The following is a 20,602-nucleotide window of genomic DNA, read 5'->3' as shown; positions in this document are numbered from 1 at the left end:
AGGCTTTTTGTCTCACATTCCCGTTTCTCCTTGTGGAAACCTGCCGAACTTGTAAACAGGGAGACGAGTAGCGATATACTGAGAAAATGAATTGAATAATCTGGAAGGTAGTAGGAAACGGCCTTTTTTGTTGGTTGAAAGCAAGCTTTTGAGAAGGAAGGTGGGAAGGGGAAACACGTGTTATTTACACCTCTAGTGCCAACGTCACAAATAAGAGCCTATGCAAAATTATTGTTACTGATTTGAAAAGCTTTAATTGCAGTTTCTAAGGGAATGGGGGAACAGGTAGGAAAGCAATTCTGCTGTAAATAATAAGTATCTCAACATTCTTTGTCTCTTTTTGACTGAAAGTTTTGGTCTAAAAATTCTATAACATCCCAAGTTAAATACTCCTATAGAAAATTCTGTTCTAACAACAGAAAGGGCAATTTGAATCTGACATGAAAAAGTTCAAAAGAGGAGATGGAGGAACAGGTTCCTTTCTCAGACACGTTATCAGAGGGGACGCTTGCAGGGAGAGAGCTCTGGCCAGAGCGGCGTTGGGCATCTAGCGAGCCCATGTATGGTGCCATGCTGCTCCATGTATAGGTACCGGCAAGTCTTGGCATCTGGGACTGCAGGCCTGGACATCTCACCTTGCACCTGCACCAGGCTGGAAAAATGAACCTAAATAATCCTTGATCATAAAGAGTAATTTTTCTCTAGGGAAGGTATTTGAATAGCAATAGCTTGTCACAGTAGGCAAGGAAAACTTAAACGGCTTGCTGCCTCTTTGGTGCTTGACACCCAAGAATCACAAGCCTCAATTCAATCAAGTTGTCTTGTCTGAAGACACTGAGTTATGTGTAAGTAGCTGTAACTTTCAGAATTAACAGTTTACAGACTCAAGAAGTGAGAGTTTCCAATCTTGAAGCCCATAAAAAATCTCAGTGTCAAGAAAAGACCCTTTGAATTTCCTTGAAACAACTGACCTTACAAAATATGGGGCAAAACTTTGTTTTCTTAAACCGTAAGGCAGCTAAGAAGCAAAACCAAAAGATTACCCTGGAAAATTTAAAGGAACTCTATTTTAAGTCTCATGCAAACTTTAACCAAGTCTTTTTACTTTTCATAATATTTTTTGGTCTCTTCAGATGAGTGTTGTTTCTGTGTAGGTGAAGAAGATTTCTGGCAGGCTTGCATACAGAGTTTTAGATCACATGCTCATATACAAGAAGCCAGTGGGAAGAAATGGAAAATCTCTGGTTTGAGTCTTTTGGGCTTTTTATGTTGTTTTGTGGTGTTGGTTTTTTTTTTCTCCAGAAATTCCCCCTTCACACCCTCCCGCCCCTGTAGAGAAGGGCTGAAACTTGACTTCCTCTGGTAGCCTGCTAGGTGGCAGTATCACATAACATGAGCTGTAAGCAAAGGCAAACGCCGTTTCTTTTATATAACAAAAAAAAAAATCAAGACATATTTCCCTTTCCTGTTTTAGACTGGTTTAGCTTTCATATCATTGCAATTAAAAGAATGTATTTATGTTTGATATGATAACTTCCTTTTGTGCTCTTGCTTTCAATTATTCAACAAATGATACTTTGACAGGTCGAGTAAAAGTCTTTTGGGGCATATATTTATTATTTAAACATAGGAAAAATTTTCTGAGGTCAGCTCATTTTGTAGGCATTTAGGGAAAAATCAGTTTGTTTCATTGTGCTTAGCATGTACACACAGCTCATATGAGTCTATTTTTTCCGTGAGAGAGTATTCAGATAAGAAAATTAAGGAAGTGGTAAGCAGTCAATAGGTCAATAGTCAAGAACATTAAGATTTCCTCTGACAAGTTGTAAGTACAGTGAGTTTTATAAAACTAACACAAGTGTTATAAGTGTGGTGTCTGATGATTAACCTTGATGAACATAAATTTGGTACCTTGCTGTGTTTAAGTTCTGCATATTGCACTGGACCATCTCTTGCTCGGAACGGAATGTGAACTGGAGCATCAGGTTTTGGGAGGAGAGGGGTTTCAGTGCGGTGGTTACTGCTGGAGACCCTAGAGAAGTGCTAGCCCTGCTCTGTGTGGGATGGAAGTGTTCGCCTAAAGGGATGCCATGAGTGCAGTGACAGTCTTATTTTGCATGATTTGGGCATGTATGATGTGTAAGAGGAAAATATAAAGCCAGTTTTTTTTTAAAATAAAAAAAAAAAGGCTAGGTGAGGACACCTAAGAAAAATGGAAGTTTGGAGAAGTAACGCCCCTACAGGAGGAATACCAGCATTTTACTGGTAATGCACAACTTGGGTTTGGCCTTTCCCTCCTTTGTGCTCTCCGTTCTTCTGTGGAAGCACATTCTGTCGGTTTCTAAAATTCAAGAGAAGGAACATGACCTGAAAGTAGGAAGTGAAAAACAGAGATGATTGCAGTAGCTCAGACCTGGTGAAAGGTAAAATTGAGTGGCTATTCAAAGCAGTCACTGTATGGGTGCTCCTAAAATATTACTGCAGTGGTTTTCTCATTTCTAGGTAGTTTGTCTGCTGCCTGTGCGATTAGTTAAAAATAGATTTTGGTAGAGTATGTTATGATCAATTTTTAGTACTGCATTATTTATTACTTTAAAGAAGAATAAATAAAACCAGATTGCTTTCATTTTTAAAACAACTAGTCCTGTTTCTTTGGCGCGAGTAAATACCTATTAACTTGAACTTAAATATTATACATTATTACTTGAGTAAATACCTGTTGAAGCTCATAAGCATGCTAAGGAGTTGGCAGCACAAGTGGCTTTGGACTCTCTTTCAGGACCTTTTGAATATTAAATGAGAGGAATGATGTTGTTGAACCCTTGAGCCCTTTGGGATCCCATAGTTGTCTTGGTATTTTCTTTAGATCATCATGAAGAGCTGGATTCAGACAAGGTCTTTGTCAGCTTTATGACACCCTGATGGCCAACAGCTTGTGTGGAATGAAAATGTGCTAGCAGATGTGTCCACTTCAGCACGGACATCTGACCCTCAGCTATTTCTAGAGGCATATTATCAAGATGTGGTACAGGCAGAACTGGGAAGGCTCAGATTTAGGGAAGAGAAGAGAGGGTGGAGCAAGGCATCAGAATGACCATGTCAGGAGATGGGCTGTAAGAAAGCTAAGCAAACAGGACCTCCACCCCTCAGGAAACACCTCATGCCCCCGATGTTAGTCCCTGTATGGGCAGGCAACCAAGGAGATCATCTGTGGCATAGACATCTCACCCTTTATATATACAAATCAGAGGTCACCTTATTGATGAGCAAAGTAGACAAATGTATTGGGGATGCATTGGATAAATGGAGAAGCAATAAGATAAAAATCCTCCTTCACCCCTGAATTGAGGAGAGTTCCACAGTTAGTGAGAAAAACGAAGCACGTATACATGAAATCATAAAATGCTGGAAATAAGAATGAGGTTTCTGGCCATCAAGAGAGGAGGGGTAGCAAAGGAAAGAAGTCAGTGATTCAAGGTGGAGCTCAGTGTGTTTTTGAAAAGTGATGCTATCGGTGATAGCAGGGGTAACAAATTGCTTTCAGCAGGTCTCTCCAACCCTAGTAGTAGTTCCTTTAGGTTTTGGTTGGGGATACATTTATTCGCGGGTTTTTTCTTTTCAGTGTTTGCAGATGACATCCCTGTAGAAAGATGCTAGTTTGACACTATTTTTATAGGGGCACAAACTGGTGACTATGAATTTTGAAAGTGGAAAGGGACAAATGAGTGAAATGGGCCTGAGGTGAGATGGGTGCACGCATGTGCAAATGTATTCAGTTGGGACCAGGAAGAGAGGGTCTTGCGGCAGTTACAAGACCTGCGGCATAGTGCAAACAGTAGGTCAGGAAGGGACTTCCAGTGGGGGATTACAGCTAGTGCCAGGACCAGGAAAGGGGGTAGGACAACAGCTAAGGTGGGAGAGATGAGACGTGTGTACCCCAGCAGCTCTCCACCCTGAGCGCTGGGAGCAGTCAGGCTGCTTTTAATGCAAGTGAGGGTGGGAGCCAACTCAGCTGTTAGCCCGTTGAAGACAGGGACAAATCCTGTCCCTTGGGGGAGTGTCAGTGGGAGTCGTGGGGTGGGAAGTTGGAAGGCTCAGGTTGGTGCTCCATGGAGGTGCTGCTGCTGAAGCCATGGAGAAACAGTCAGCTGAGAGACTACCAAACCTCATGCAGTCCTCTGGCTATTATCCGCTGCTGTTGTCTCACGTGGGCAGCAGTGACGCAGCCGGGAGCTGCCTGAGGAATATCAAGAAGGATTATAGAGCCCTGGGAGTAGTGGTCAGGGACTCTGGGGCACAGGTAGTTTTTTCATCAGTTCTCTCAGTCAAAGGGAAGGGGGTTGATAGGGCCAGGCGAATCTGGCAAATCAAATGGCTACAAGACTGGTGCTACAGCCAGGGGTTTGGCTACTTAGATCATGGGACTTGCTTTGAGAAACCTGGTCTACTGGAGCCTGACGGGGTCCATTTGACAAAGAAAGGGAAGAGCATCTTTGGTCAGAGGCTTGGCAAGCTCCTGAAAAGAGCTTTAAACAAGAGTTGCCAGGGGAGGGGAACCACGATCCATCCCGCTCTTACCAATATGATGCCGATACCTGTAATAAGTGCCCAAAACCTGGAGAAGGGTTGCAGGTCAGCAGGAGAGCACCTGGACTGCAGCATAAGGGAAAACCAGCCACTCCAGCCAGTAAGTCACCTTCATCAGGGGCCCAACTTAAATGCCTCTATGCAAATAATTCTGTGAAACAGGAGGTGAAAAAGTCCATCTGTAAGGCTGTGTAAAAGTTAAGTAAGACCAAGCACGACTGATACGATAGTGATTGCTCTCAGTAAATGTCTGAATATTTACTCATCCTTTTCCGCTTTTCATTTAAAAAAAAAAAAAAGATTTATTTTGTAGAAAAAGAACAAGACGCATGCTAGAAAAGAGCATTCTAAGAGAAAATAAAAAATAAAGAGAGGGAGGCATTTCCTAAAGGCATGGAGAAATATAAATAGTCTTGGGTTTCATGTAAAAGGGAAGAAATTCTTGGTTTTAGTTTTATTTTTAGAAAGCGGGAGAAGTTATGAGACAGCCTGATATGAGTTGGCTGTCTGAAAATATCTGTCGTTTTTCGTGTATACCTTAGATATATCTGACCAGTCTGCTGCTCGTGTGAAAAACATGAAAATAGAAAATGTCACTGTGGTAGGATTCATCTGGCCTGACGCAGATGTCTTAAAGTTAAATACCTCAGTGTGAACTGTTTGCCGCAGACTCTTACATTTGGTGGACGGGAAAAAAAGCATCATGAGTTGATAATCTGTCTCATGCTAAAATATGTTGCCTGAGGTAGGCTAGGAAGATGCAAAATAGGGTGACCAGCTGAGGCATACATGTTTGAACTCATCTGAGATGAATCTTGTCTACAAGAAACTCCTATTACTACATTGCTCTTAAAATGAAAGGCTGAGCAGTCTAAAATATCTACTGTGTATGAGTTCATTTTTGGAGAGGTCACAACGTGGAGGTCAAATATGATCTTAATGCCCCCTTAAAATGTACTAACGCTTATAAAGCAAAGTGGAGAAGTCATTTCAAAACTTCTGAAAGAGAAACATCTCAGAGGTAGATGCAAAGTCATGTTTTCCAGTTGATCCACTGTGACAGGTCTTTAGTTGAACAAGAGTTCATGTGCACTGCATTCATGCAGAATGGTAAGTTTTCTGTATTCATCATTGCATAATAAGTCTGGGACTGGAAACAGAATTTAACACAGAGAGAGTAAAGAAGCTTTGTGAGTTGTAGCTTCAAAACAGAAAATCTCAAATGGTGTTCTTGAAATTCGTAGTACCCAATCATGATTCTAGGTACTTTGGTTAATTCTGTGAACTGTGTCAGGTAAAGGAGTGCACATAGTAACCTGGGTGTCAGACAAGAGTTCACAAAGGTGGAATTTCCACCTTAATTTAAGAGATTCTCAATTTTACTTTTTAAGTCTTGAGACGATAACCAGCCGCAGCTGCTTTTGCTGGGTCTGAGGAAATCCCAAGATGATGTCGATTTATCTGCTGCGTACCATGGGTTGGTAGTTCGGAGAGAAGCTGAAACCATTGGCAGTAACATCTCTCTTGGTTGTCATTCGCATGGATGACACTGCAAAACTATATCACCCTTAGGAGCAACCCTGGCTGAATTTAGGGATGTTCAGTGTTGCACAGGGGGCTTAATGATCACTGTGATCATTCAGAGTTCCTGAAGGTAAAGGTCTGGAAGAGCCACGCTCTGATTGGAAAGAGAGAAGGTCTTGGCATTTGAGAGCTGAAAATGCCACCTCTAAAGAGCTGGAAAATTGTGAAGAGCAAATGCTTCTTGGTGGTTAGAAAGTAGTTTGCAGAAATGTAGGTTCACTTTATGTATTTGCAATTTTGGTGAGGTCTAGTAACTAACATTGGCACAGTTTTACTGATTTTAGTCTACAGGGTAGCCAGCTTTCTGGCACTTCAAACAGGTACACAGCAAGAAGGCAATGGAGGGGGTACCCTATGTCTGTGATTGCCTCCAAAAATGCCCTCTGTGGTTGTTAAATCTTCTGTACGTTACTATCCCGGCCTGTAAGTACCAGGCCATTCTGCTTAAGCTAGAAATAGTGTTCTTATTGGATCTCTTACTGCAGCAGCAGAAGGTATGTTTTCTGGCACGTCTGTATCCACACCTGTGGATCTTATCCATACAGAGCACGCAAAAATGCTTTCCCATGCTTGACCTGTAGACCTTTGTACATGGGAGAATGCACACACACTGTGTAGTCTTGTTTTTCATTTTTTTAAGCTTCTACATACTATGGTAAAAGTGTCAATACGTTATATCAAGTTGCTGTGAAGTATAACAATACAGTATCACTGCAAATGTGGCAAGTCACATATATGTACATTTGAGATGTAATTCTTCAAACAGTAGTGAACATGAAGGTTGTTGGACCTCTTTACAAGTAAGGAGGGAGTGCAGCCTCTGTAATAGGTGTTTGCGGGGATGTTCCTTCATCAGTATGTTGTGTACAGCTTCTCCTTTTTCAGCATGCAAGCGTTGGAGCAATTAGCAGTGATGCAGACTTAGATAGCCTCTGTCTTCCATCACAGTTTATTACTTCATTTGTAGATTAAACAGAAGGGGTTCACAGTGTGTTTTCCATGTAAAGTAGTTTAGCATTTTATGTTTCTCTGTCAGACACAGTGAAAAAAAACAGTCGCAGAAGCTGATACATGTGTATGGAGCTAGGGCAGAGTTGTGATATCTTTTGAGAAATAGGGTGTGAACATATAATTAAAGACTATGGGATACATTTTACACTTTGTGGGTAAGGTTAGGAGAAAAAAAAAAAAAAAAGCTCCTCAGTTCTGCTTCTCCCCACTGGAGAAGCTTGTTCTGAAGGAGAGACGAGGTTTTTTTCCTACGAGGACTCCTACGTGTACTAGAAATAGCCGGGGTGCAATATGCCCTAGTTACATCCCCTGCACGAGCGGCAGCATGGCGAGGATGATGTTTTGGGAGCAAACCGGCTCCGCCGGCACTGGCGGCGGGAGAAGCGTGGTGGGGAGAGCTCCAGCTGCTCCTCCTGCACCCGCAGCCGCATAAACAGGACGTGCTCGTGCACAAAAGGAAAGTCTTTACATTGTCTTGGCCATTTCCTGAGTTTTGAGAGGAGGGGAGAAAGGGCAGGAGTAGGGACGGGGCGGTGGAAGTCCTTACTTGGGCTCTGAGGTTAGGCCCTCTGCCTTCTCTGTCACACATTGTGGGGAAATTGGGAGCACCAGTCTCGTGCGGGGCTGTTTGACCTTTTAGGACATCTCAGTGTAAGGGGCAGTGATCTGTCTCCCTGTACAGTGAGAAAAAAGCTATAGGGAAAGGCAAGTTTATCCCTTTAAAAGTTGGCAGACAATGTAGGCAGCTGCCATGTCTGAAATTCTGCGTTTTATTTTTTACACTGAGTAGATTTCAGGTTGTGTCCCAATCAAACAGACCTTAGGATCCTTTAAATACACTTGCGTGATTATGGCTAACCCAATATAGCTAAAGCTGCTTTATTAATTACATTGACATGTTGGGTTGTAACATGCTAAAAATATCAGTGCTGATAATCTTGGTCACTTCTTATTTTCAGCACAGCTACGTTCTTTGTATGTACTGTCAAATCACTGTGCTGTAGACGGACCAGGGCTATCGCAGGCAGGGCTTTATTATTTCAGCAAAGGTATTTCTTTGTTATTTCAATAGGAAACAGAAGATAGGCGATAAGCTAACAAACTCACAATGGGTGGAAGTTCATTAAAAATATATGTCCTTGTTGTATGTATGATGTATTTAGCTGTTAAGCCCTTTGGAGCAGCAGGTGTTTGTACAGTGTCATTACAATGGGGCCTCGCGTGTCACCAGATTTTCAATGCTGATGGTAATCAAAGATGACTTTCTGGCACGCCGGCCAGTTCGGTGGGGTCAGGGAGCTGCTGGTTGTGTACAGAGAGCAAGGCAGTTGTGGTTGTGAGGTGTGTTAAAGTGTGACTGGGCAGGAGACTAGAACAAGCGCCTTCCACGCAGAGGCGAGCGTGTTTCTTTTTGGTAGTCTGTATGTCAGAGGTAGTATTTTGCTGAAGTTATTTTCAAAACATCTTTTTTTTTTTTTTTCCCTTTTATAAAATAAATATTGCATTAAGCAGCAGTCTAGCTTCATAATACACAAGTAGGTCAAAGTGCTGTTGTGACTGTCTTGCACACCACCTACGAATACAGCTTAAAAATATGTCAAGTGCCAAATTAAACAGGAAGAGCAGGCGATGTGCTCGGATTCCTTGCCTTGTGCTTAAGGCTGGAGCACAGATTAGCTATGATGCGATAAAGCATCACACCCCTGGCTTTTGACATCACTTTCACCCACAGCCGTTTCGGTTTCAGGCAGGTGATGGAAACCTGGACTGCTTTCCCGTACTGTGAGCAGGTTGAGTTGGTTGCCAGGCATATTGTGCATTTAACCTTCGCAGTATTGGAAGCACGAGAGGTTACATCTGCAAAATGGTTGCTTCACCCTCAGTTTGAGACGTTGGGGAGGTAAAGCAGCAAGGTTAGTGACTAGCTGGGTGCTCAGAGGTACCATTCCCATCATCCCCCTGGATCCCCTGACATAAGGAAGCGTGAAAAATCCCTCAAGTTCGCTGACCCGCAGATAAAGTTTTTGGGAAATAAGCAGTTGCTAAAAGTGCATTGAAAAGACACTTTAGCTTCTTGAAAACACCCAGCCCGGTACATTTTTTTTTGCTTGTTAGTGGCGAGGAGCCCTGACTCCACCGTTTCCCCTGGTCTTTCCTGACTTTGTGGAGGCTGGAGAACCGCACCAGGCACCGATACACTTGTGAGCCTCCTCGGGAGGCTGAGGCTGCTTCCCCCTCTGCTGACAGCCGGGGCGCTGAGGGTGCGCACCCCAGCCATGGCCAGGCCCTTCCTTTGGGGCTTCAGCGCGGTCCCCAGTGTTTTGACACATCCAGTACCCACCCTGCGTGTTCTCACGCACGTGAGGAATGTGTGTGCGGGAAGAGGACGACCTGATTTGTTAAATGCAAATGCCTCCCAGGCAGCATGAGGATACGGGATGCTGTCCTGTATGGGATGCTGTCCCATCTGAGGTGGTTAGTCCAGCGCCGGCTGTCTGGGCGAACTGCTCTCCCCGCGTCACCTAAAAGCGCGATCACGCTTTCCTTTCTCTTAACAGATAATCCTGAAATAGCCGGCAGGAGCGGAACGGAGTGTCACGAAGCCTCCCTGCGGACGGCCAAGCACGGCTACTGTACATACTACCCCGTCTCCTCCTCTCTAGAGTTGCCACAAACTGCATGCTAAGTCAAGAATTTGTTCTTACGGACAAATCACAAACTCGAAAAAGCTAGTGCTGCTATGTCATATATGAATATTAAATATGGTATGCTTACTATACTCCAACCTAAAATAGTTAACTACCTGATACCAGCTGTGATGTTTCAAGACATAAAGGGTAACATTTAGTTTTAAAGATTTTCTAAGCATAGTTTAATTCTTGCAAATATTGTCTTTTCTCCATAACTATACCCAACGGAAATGGTCCAGTTAAGTTAGTCTCGTGAGATTCAGTGTTTCTGAATCTTTCGAGCTCAGCAATAATTAAGTTGTATTGGCTAAAAACTTATCCCAGTTGCAGGTTTAATTTTCACTTGAACTATGATTGGGGTTTTTCTTCTCGGTTAAAAAAAAAATAATCTTGGTTTTGCTCCCCTAGCGAGTTGATTCCAAGACAGAGGAAGCGAAACACAGCCCAGTGTCCTGCACATCAGCCTGCCAATCTGAATATTTTTAGCCAGAAGTCCAAAGTAAAGCACAAATTCTTTAGATGCACATGGTTGGTGTTTGACTTGTATGGAGAAGTTGCATTTGAATCATAGCAGAATAGCAGAAGAAAATTAAAAAATTTTGCACAGTGTGAACTTCGTACCCCTTTCAGTCCCCAAAGGAACAAAGTCTTGAGAATATTATTTTACGAGTATATTTATAATGTTTTTAAAAGAGACTTTGCAGAAGTGCCTAAATTTTGTCACATCAGACTTGATGAAAGTGAGCCTGATGCCAACAGTCCAATCTCACCAGAAGCAAATAATCTTTCAAACTCATAGTCAGGTTACCAAAAAGATCCAAGCTGTTATGAAGTAACTTCTAGAAGTGTAAATTCAAACAAAAGAAAAGATCAAACCAACAAAAAGGCGAAAAAGAAGGTTGTAGATGAAGAGATTTGTACGATATTCTAATTTAATTAAAATTCAGTTGAGTCACTGAAACTTCATAGGTGACTTTAATCTAGACTATTAACACTAAGAATGTAGAATGAGATTCAGTTTAATAAAGCATTACTGTATTTGCATTTTTTTTTAATTGGATTATACGATTGTAACCAGATTAGAGTGGAGAAAAAAATAGTTCTTTTAATTGTTTTTCTTTAAAAACATATTTTATGTCACAAAAGTATGAAGATATCTTTAATACAATTATATACATATTATATATACATACATACATATATATGGATGAAGCAGATTTTAATGTTGTTTACTTTTTTAAATACTTTGTTGATTTACAAGGTAATTATATATGTATAATTAAAATTTCATTTGTTTGATTTGAGATTTGTTTCAAGCACTATTGTACCAAATATTTCATATTTCACATTTTATATGTTGCACATGTATCACATAAATGACATAGTTTTTAAATTATTGTTTAAAAAAAAAAAACAAGACAGCTGTTATAAGTGGATATTATGTATAATTGTTTGCAGCATAAGTTTTCTATGTGGACATTATTAGTGATTGCAGTATTTTAACTTAACCTCTTCAGATTGATTGTAAACTATTTTAAACTTTGGCAGCACTGCCTGTTCTGAACGACTGAAGGCACTAACCATATAATTATTTGTCTAGGAAATTATTTTCTGGGCTAAATCTTGTTTGTCCGATGTCTAATTACTATCTATTTATATATAAAGCTGGAGATTTGATCATCCGAAAGAAAAAAGTAATCACGATTCGATTGTAAAATTAACATAGTGCTTGTAACGTTGCGTTAGTTTTAATTTGTGGAAAGATAATGTATCTTAACTTGTTACTTTAGCAGTTAAGGTATCACCATTATATACTATTAAAACACTAATATTTGTAGACTTTCTCAGTCATTATAACTAGGTAGTTGACACTGCAACTTGCCTATATCTGTCAAAGTTGTTTTTATTTTTTTATAATAGTTAATTTAGGCATTTGGGTAGCTTATTGTATAATACTAAATGGTAAATTATCCATGTTGTTTAAATATTTTATGTAGATAACTCTTCAAGACATTGTTTTGTGTGAACTTTTTATGTTTCAAAATAACTGTTATTCTATGTTTTTTACAATTAATCCAATACTACTATTTTTTGCCCATGGATGACGAAGCTTCAGATACATCAGGTCTTTCATCCAGATAAACTGACAGACAAAAAGAGAAAATGTATTTTTAATAAGAGATCCACTTTCCGACTTTATGACTTTGTAATATTCCTGAAAACTGTACAAGTACAAACCTATGCTAACAGTAAGGAGGCAATTACAGAGATGTGCAAATACGTGTACAACAGATTCTGCATTTTATTTATTTATAAAGTAATTTTATAGACTATTTCAAAATTTGGGAAGATCTAAAACTATTTTTCTGTATAAATATTATTTGCCAAAACTTTGTTTATATTTTAAAAAAAAAAGTCTAATGAAAATGATTAAATTTTAAATGCTTTGTTTAATTAAAAAAAAATCCAACAAATAAAACCCCCTAAAAGAACCATGAGATGGGCCAACATAGAGACAGCGAATACTGTAGCTGGGACACGGTCTCAAGTGACTTGAGATGTCTCAGTGTTTATTTTCTTCAAAGGATACAGCACCTCACCAAAATACCTTTTTGTTTGCCTCTCTCATCCAGCATAATTGATGACGCGTACAATGAATATTTCGGTAATAGTTAAAAGAAACCCCTCCATTCACTCTTTTTCAGCATATAACTACTAGTGGTCTGTTAAATAGCCATTCTATTTCTGTTGTGACGTTAAATTCATTCACCCAATGTACAACCACTGAAATAAAAAGAAGCATTTTAAAATGAGAGCGGAGTCAGGGCGATCCTTTCTTGTGGCGCGGCTCTGGGAAGAGGGGCCTGGGGTAACAAAAAGAGTCAAAAGAAAGTGGAGGAGTCTTAAAATACAAATTATATACTTTAAAATTGATTTTATTTTGATCTATTTTATTTTTTTTTTCCTTAAGTGCATGTTCAAATACAAATCCTTAAGTGCCGTACCCAGGTTTGGGACACACGCCGGTGCTATAGGAGGAAGCCCATACTCTTCTGCTGGCGACGGCGTGTCGAGGACGCCACGCTGCACGGCGTTAACCCCAAACAGTTGTTTCGTCCCCTTCCTGCCTGCCCGTGCTGCTGGGGTGCGGGCAGGCAGTGCTTATCTCAGCGGTGTGGCTCGCAGATGCCTAACTGTTGGGGGATTTTTTTCTCCGGCACATCTTCTGCATCCTCTTTTCTTGCTGACATCTTGGAGAGTACCGACAAATAATCCCCGTTATCTACGAGGTCCTCTGAGGAGAGCAGCATCACAGAGGTGTTGCGTGCCCCAGGGCAGAGATCGCTCGGCAAGTTAGTGACAGAGGAGGGATTAAAACCTCTGGCTTGAAGCTCCGTGGTTTCTTCACACCGTCTTCTTTGAAACGCTTTAAAGAAAGGAAATACAACTCCTGCAAAATCAAGAAGAGTTCATGTCATAAAGGTGTATACATTGCATCAGCGTGGGGGTGGTTTGAAAGGAGCCCAAGGTCACAAGTGATGTGGAAAACCACCAGGTCAACCAGTCGATTTGGATGTATCACAAACGTGCTGAGCCAGAAGCCTGCGGAGAACAAGCGTGTGGGGTGGAGAGGAGATACGGGGACGACTCGCAGGGACAGGAGGACTGCAGCATTAGAGGGCTGTGAGGGCATTGTAGAGCAGAAGCAGCAAATGATTCATATTCAATTCCTAATGATTCAGGAGCAGAAACGCTGTCTGTTCGCACTTTCTTATGTTCAGCCCCACCCTGGACAGTTGTCAGCTGCCCAGAAGGGTCAGGACATGTTGATTTTCTTGTCTGAAAGCTGCTTTGGTTCTTGTCAGCTTTAGCACTTTTTTGGCAGTGGAGGAGTGCTGGCAGGAGCCATGAGCTTTCGGGATTTGCACCGAACGGTGATCTTTGTCCACCTCTGTGTGCAGAGTGTGCCCCCTTCAGATCATGTCAGTGTTTCCAAAATTAAGCAAGATATTTCTAGAGAAGAGGCTTTAGACAGCTTTGGTATTCCCCCCATGTCCTGGTTTGAGTGAGACAGGATTCATTTCTTTTTCAGTAATTTTACTTTTCAGTAAGGTCCTTTCTAATGCTTGGGAAAACTGCATGGTTAGAAGAGTCCAGTGTCTGAATTTGTGAAAATATTTACTTTATAGCCAGCTATGGTGTGTGGGATTCAAGGTCTTAGTGTTTTTCAAGCTGGCCAGGTGCAGGGATGAGGAGGAGCGAGACCCCGGCACTTGACCCAAGCCGGCCAACAGGGTTATTTCATAACATGAATGTCACATTTAATATAAATTAGAAAGTTTGCTGAGGAGTTCTCTCTCTCCCTTGATGGCTGCGACCCTGAGAACTTCTTGCCCCGGTGCCAGACCCCTGAGCCTTTCCCTTCCTCCTGAAGCTGTAGCACTCACAGTGTCCGACATTTGCTGTCCACTGCCTGGAGTGCACGTCTTCCTGCTGGTACAATGGGCTGAGTATAATTCTCATATATTTTATATTGGTATTGGGATCAATACTGGTTCTCTAGTATCATTAATGTTAATTACTTAGTGTTATTCTATTAAATCTGTTCATATTTCACCCCTCGGGTTCCCTTGTTTTTTCCCCCGATTCCCCTTCCCAGGTGGGGAGGGGTCATTGGGTGATAGAACAATTGTCTAAACAACAATCAATGGTTGTGGGTTCCTCAAACCACAACACCCCATCATGCACGTCCTCACAGACAGACAGTGGCCACAGCTTTGGTGCCGGAGGCTGCTTTCCTGCAGAGGACCATCCCTCACCCCCAGCCAAGCCCTGCAGCAGCACCACATTGCTCAACATCAGCCTTCTCTACAGCAGACTGGCCAGGTCCACCCTCGCAGCATTTGGCTGCATACCTCTTCTGGCCCCACGTGGTGTAGCCATGACCATAAGGCATAATTATTATTATTTTCAGTATGTTTTGCTTGAGTTTCAGTTCAAAGGTCTGAAGTATTCTGAGGGCTGAGGGTTTTTTTGCAGCCCACTGGAATTAATAGCATGAAAGAAAAGGGGATGTAACATTTGAGGGGTCGGAGCCTGCTGGGATAGCTTTGCATGTCTGTATACAGCACAGGAAGCCAAAACTGGATCAGCCTTGTCCACGCTGCATTTTGGGGAGTATCTGTTGAGCAAGTTACCCAAACAGCAGCTGGGTTTTGTTTGAGGAAGACTTGTTTCACCCCAGAAGAGAGCCTAGGAACAACCCGACATTTCTGTACTGCGGGTGATGATGGAAAAAAGGACTTGTGGGGAAGGCTGCCGGACAGTGTGGGCACTGAGTCTTCTGCTAGTGGCATTTATTGCAGGAATTCATGGCACCCCAAAAAATGCCTTGCCTGGAATTGCTGAAAACCTTCCTTGGCATCCGATCATATGCATACCGTGCTCTTTATGCCTGCAGTCATTTCTCTAGCCAAGCCTTTTGTGGAGTAACCTCCCTTTTTAATGTCATATAACTGACAGTTCTGGAGGCTTTTTGCATGGGTCGAGATGATTTTTATTGCTTGGGGCGGGGGGGAGGGCAATACCATCTCAGCTGTTGCATTAAAGCAGTTACTATTGCTGGTATGTAATGTATTTCAGGACATAGCGATAGGTATAGAATATATAGTTAGATTACCTGTGAATGAATAACTTATAGAAATATCTTTGAAATACTTATTCTTCTAATTCTGTAATTATAAAAAACATAGAAATTGTAGAAAATAAATTAACATGTCATTTTATAAAAATACCTTCTGCCACAGGAGGGGAAAAAACCTCTCAGAAATGAGAAAGGAAGATATTGGTGTGAGCTGCTTATGCAACGTTGTGTTGCAGTTGCATTATTTCCACCAAAGCTTCTTACAGAGCGAGGAAAATACACTTGGCTTTATGATTTAGGAAAATCACTACAGGAAAGACGCCCTGCTCCTCCCGTCTTCAAAGAGCTGGATTTGGATGCTACTTTTAAGGAAAACAAATTCTGGTGAGTGTCCTCCTTAGTCTAATTGTCACAAAACAGTCAAGATGTAACCTGCGTGGTGGGTGGTTCCTCGGAGGGTGACAGGACCAAACGGATGCCAGGATGTGGTGGTGACGAGGGTGACCAGAGTGGCGTGGGGTTCATCTTGTAGGAACAGCCCCCAGGGATGGTCACGCAGGTGCGTGCCTACACTAAACCTGAGCTGAACCACTCAGAGAGCTGTGTTTACGTTTGCCATGAGCGCCTCTCCTTTTTACAGAGGGGTAGAAGGAGGAAATGCTTTTATTTCCTTGTTTTATGGTTGTAGTCACCACAGTGAATGCCAGCAGAGTGCATTCAGAGATGCTAAAGTTGGTAGCTGACAGCACAGCTCAGGACTGCGAACAAGCAAGGTTTTCACACTTGGAAAGCTGTGAGGGTGGGATCCAGCTTTCTCTCTGTAGCTGTCAAGTATCGTTTCAGACACCACAGGGTATCCACTTGGCCTAAAGCTGCTGCTATGGAGGAGCACAGGTCTGGATGGGTATCTTAACTCAAGTCTGTCGGCCCCATGCAGGTGTCTCAGATACTTTACGACACTTCAGATGAGTTCAGTCAGTGAATCCCACCTGTTTTCACAAGGGACCGTCAGTCGTAACAATGGTTTTGATAGATTTTAAAATACCATCATGCACAAGAAATCACAAAATCGTGAGATTGGCTTAAACGGTCTGATAGGTAAAACCTCTGTTCTTCTCTGTAGGTATTTAGAATACATTCAGCTTGTATATTTAAGCTTTTTCTCTCCTACTGTGATGCCTAGAGATGTTTTTCATGTCACCTAACATGCCCACGTGCTCATGGAGGTAAAGTTAAAGAGCAGCTCATAAAATTCTTGAGAAAGTCATGAAAATTGACAACATGAATTTTACAGATTTGGTGAATTCAAGATGTTCTTCTCTCTTACCATGTCATAGGGACAAATGAAGAAATATGGTAACCGTTTGGCATGTAATACCATTTCTTCAGGCTTAATCTTCGCAGGGGCTTTATTCAATCATTAAGCCAGTGGAGTTGTGATATTAGCAGTATAAATTGGTCTGAATACAGTTGCAATGGGATGGAGTGTCCCTGTATGCAAATAAATTGTTCTGTTTAAATGTTTCATGTGTAATGATTGTACCCCACTCTATTCTATGTCGTTATGTTGCTTTAATTTCTATGTCTGTAAGGCTTGATAGCAAGCTGTCCTTTCACAGGCATTTGGTAGAGCACACACATTGATTTTCGGGTTTAAGATAAGTGGTGAAAGGCGAGAGTCCTGTTTTGTGTCCTTCCTCAAGCTGAATGTGCTCAAAAGAAAAGCTACATAATCAAGTACGAGTAAACAAGGACTGATGTGGAAAAAAAGTGGCCGGCCTTGACCCGATGTCAGTAGGCCGCCTAACTACAGGGTGTGATAGAAGGCATTTTCCTTTTCTATTGACCTTAACAGTGATTACTCTATACCCATTCGAGAGGAAATAAATGAGGTTGAACTCTTCTAATAGAGAATCAGTGCCCTCCTCCATAAGCATGAACTTTCTAAACGACACCAATCGCTGGAGAAGTCCCTGGGCTGATGGCACTGCCCATTCCTCAGCTGTTGTCTCAGAGTCCGTGGTAAGTGCTTATGTGCGGCAGCAGAAGCACACTGGCAACTCCTCCTGTGACCTGTGCACTTTTCATTTTATTTCCTTTTAACTGGGTGATGGGAGAGGCTGAACTTCTTTGAGTCCAATTTTATTTGGAGTTGCAGGTATGTATGGGGATTTTTAGTAGGTGTTTTTCTCCCCAACTTGTTAGATGGATCGTGTATCCTTTGTAGCGGTTAAGGGCCAGGCTACTTACATTTCAAGTTTGCTTCAGTCATCCTGAAATGCACATTTCAGATGTGCTTGTTTGACAGCTGGATCAGTTCCTCTTACTCTTCACAGAACTTACTCTGCAGTGAGGTATTTCAAATATTCTGCTTTATGAAGTACATTCTAAAAAATAATTTATAACAACATACAGATCTTCCTACAAGTTATGCCAAGGCACGTGGAGGACAGGGAGGTGATTCAAGACAGCCAGCCAGGCTTCACCAAGGGCAAGTCTTGCCTGACCAACCTAGTGGCCTTCTATGATGGAGTGACTACATCAGTGGACAAGGGGAGAGCTACAGATGTCATCTATCTGGACTTCTCTAAGGCCTTTGACACGGTCCCCCCCAACATCCTTCTCTCTAATTGGAGGGAGATGGATTTGATGGGTGGACTGTTTGGTGGATGAGGAACTGGCTGGATGGTCACATCCAGAGGGTAGTGGTCAACAGCTCAATGTCCAGATGGAGATCAATGACAACTGATGTCTCCCAGGGGTCCATACTGGGACCAGCACTGTTCAGTATCTTCATCAATGACACAGACAGTGGGATCGAGTGCACCCTCAGAAAGTTTGTCATCAAATTGAGTGGTGCAGGTGACATGCCAGAGGGATAGGATGCCATCCAGAAGGACCTGGACAAGCTGTAGAAGTGGGCCCATGTGAACGTTATGAGGTTCAACACGGCCAAGTGCAAGGTCCTACACTGGGATCGAAGTCAATCCCTGCTATCAATACAGGCTGGAGGAGGAAGGGATTGAGAGCAGCCCTCCTGAGAAGGACTTGGGGGTACTGGTGGATGAAAAGCTGGACATGAGTTGGCTCTGTGTCCTCACAGCCCAGAAGGTCAACTATATCCTGGTCTGCAACAAAAGAAGCACAGCCAGCAGGTCGAGGCAGGTGATTCCGCCCCTCAACTCTGCTCTGGTGAGACCCCACCTGGAGTACTGTGTCCAGCTGTGGAGTCCTCAGCACAGGAAAGACATGGACCTGTTGGAGCGGATCCAGAGGAGGACCACAAAAATGGTCAGAGTGCTGGAGCACCTCTCCTATGAGGAGAGGCTGAGAGAGTTGGGGTTGTTCAGCCCGGAGAAGAGGAGGCTCCAGGGAGACCTTATTGTGGCCTTTCAGTACTTAAAGGGGGGTTATAAGAAAGATGGGGACAGACTTTTTAGTAAGGCCTGTAGTGATAGGACAAGGGGTAATGGTTTCAAACAAGATATAAGGAAGAAATTTTTTTCAATGAGGGTGGTGAAACACTGGAACAAGTTTCCCAGGGAGGTGGTAGATGCCCCATCCCTGGAAACATGCAAGGCCAGGTTGGACAGGGCTCTGAGCAACCTCATCAACTAAAGATGTCTCTTCTCATTGCAGCGTGGTTGGACTAGATGACAATTAAAGGTCCTTTCCAACCCAAACTATTCTATGACTTTGTAATTCTATTCCGAGAGCCTGTAAGGCAAATGAAACTGCATTACATCAAATTGTCAGCCAACTCTGCACTTTCTTACTTGCAACCACTCTATTTGCCAGATGTAGCACAGAATCTATATGGATTGCTTAAACAGTGGCAATAGTTTTCTTCTGAGCATCCTTTTCTGTTTGCAGGCAGAACAGAACAGAAGTATATTTTTACCACACAAAATTAAGGCCTTTTGCATTCAGCCCCAGACTTCCTGTATAAGCAAATGGAGAGAGAGCAACCAAGGCTTTGCCACAGGGCACCAACATTCAACTTCTAGGCAGGATCGCCTCTTCTGGAGCCTGCGCAGCACAGCTGCCTATGGAGATGTCTAGGGTGACCCCCTCCTAAGCCAAGCTGGGCCACACAGCAAGGTGCTGTGCTTCCCTGTCCCTGCCCTCAGAGCACCAGATCCTTGCTCTGGCTTTCACCTGGGCTTCTCTCCTGAGCATATGTTCACCAGAGGAATACCGTGCCACCTGCCAGCTTCTGCGCCTTTATGTTTGTCTGAGGGTGGTTGGTTTTTTTAAAGCATCGTGTTCCTCTTTTCTTTCTTTCATTCTTGAAATGTCATAGGCTTTTTGTGTGGTTGAGGAGCACATTTTGGTCCTTGCACCATTGCAGCGTTTTAATGGGTCATTTAGGCCCATTACTTGCAATGAATTTATTTCTCTTGCCAGCACAGACTGAGCATGCTGCCTGAAAGGCAAGGAGATGATTTGTAAGTGACCTGTTCTGCAGTAATCAAATACCTTTCCCCACCACCACACATGCACATTAATACAAATCCTTTACTGTTTAGAGAAACTTCAGGGGAAAATGTCCTCTTGCTACTTATTAGAAGCATTAGGTGATCCATTTTAATCTGTGTGTGGAGACTTTTGTCTTCACCCACTTGATTCTGCTGGCCTTCCTTAGGAGACCCTTGGATCCAAGTTAAGAGCCATGGTGCTCTTGACCATGCGGAGAAGTTCCTTGCAAGCTTACGAGAGTTTCTTCCAGTGGGACTGACCAGACAGCCTTCATTTTCATAACTAAAGCAGGAAACCACAATGGTCTGAGCATTTAAAGCATCATTTAATTACAGATTTGCTTTGCATGGAAGGAGCCTTCCTGGAGAAGATCCAACTTTCATGCAGGCAGTACCTCGCCTGCTCCATTCAACGTTTTAAGGTGAGGGAGAAAATGGAGAGGGTAGGCTGCAATCCAGACTGACTGCAAACAAACCTCACTTCCGCAGCAGAAGCAGGACTCTGCTTACAATTATTTGGCCAGAGAAATTTGCCAGTCTTTCATGGTGAATGCTGTTCATGGGAAAGGTTTCGATAAGAGCTCACAGATACAGTGGAAACTAAATGG

The 20,602-nt window shown here is 42.6% G+C and overlaps 1 protein-coding gene across 3 annotated transcripts in view; it reads left to right on the top strand.

Annotated features, from left to right (window-relative positions):
* MBNL2 (muscleblind like splicing regulator 2) overlaps positions 1 to 12,685 on the top strand; it is a 112,509-nt gene extending 99,824 nt beyond the window's left edge. For all 3 annotated transcript variants that reach the window (XM_082480968.1, XM_082480966.1, XM_082480967.1), the window contains one exon: positions 9,741 to 12,685. In XM_082480968.1, coding sequence (XP_082337094.1) covers positions 9,741 to 9,868 — 128 coding nt within the window. In that variant the 3' untranslated portion in view covers positions 9,869 to 12,685. The remainder of the gene's footprint in view (positions 1 to 9,740) is intronic.
* The last annotated feature ends 7,917 nt before the right edge of the window (positions 12,686 to 20,602 follow it).

Source organism: Vanellus vanellus (assembly GCF_965231255.1).
Source record: "Vanellus vanellus genome assembly, chromosome: 1".
In the NCBI taxonomy this organism is placed as follows: domain Eukaryota; kingdom Metazoa; phylum Chordata; class Aves; order Charadriiformes; family Charadriidae; genus Vanellus; species Vanellus vanellus.
This window is presented reverse-complemented; position numbering and strand designations above follow the sequence as displayed.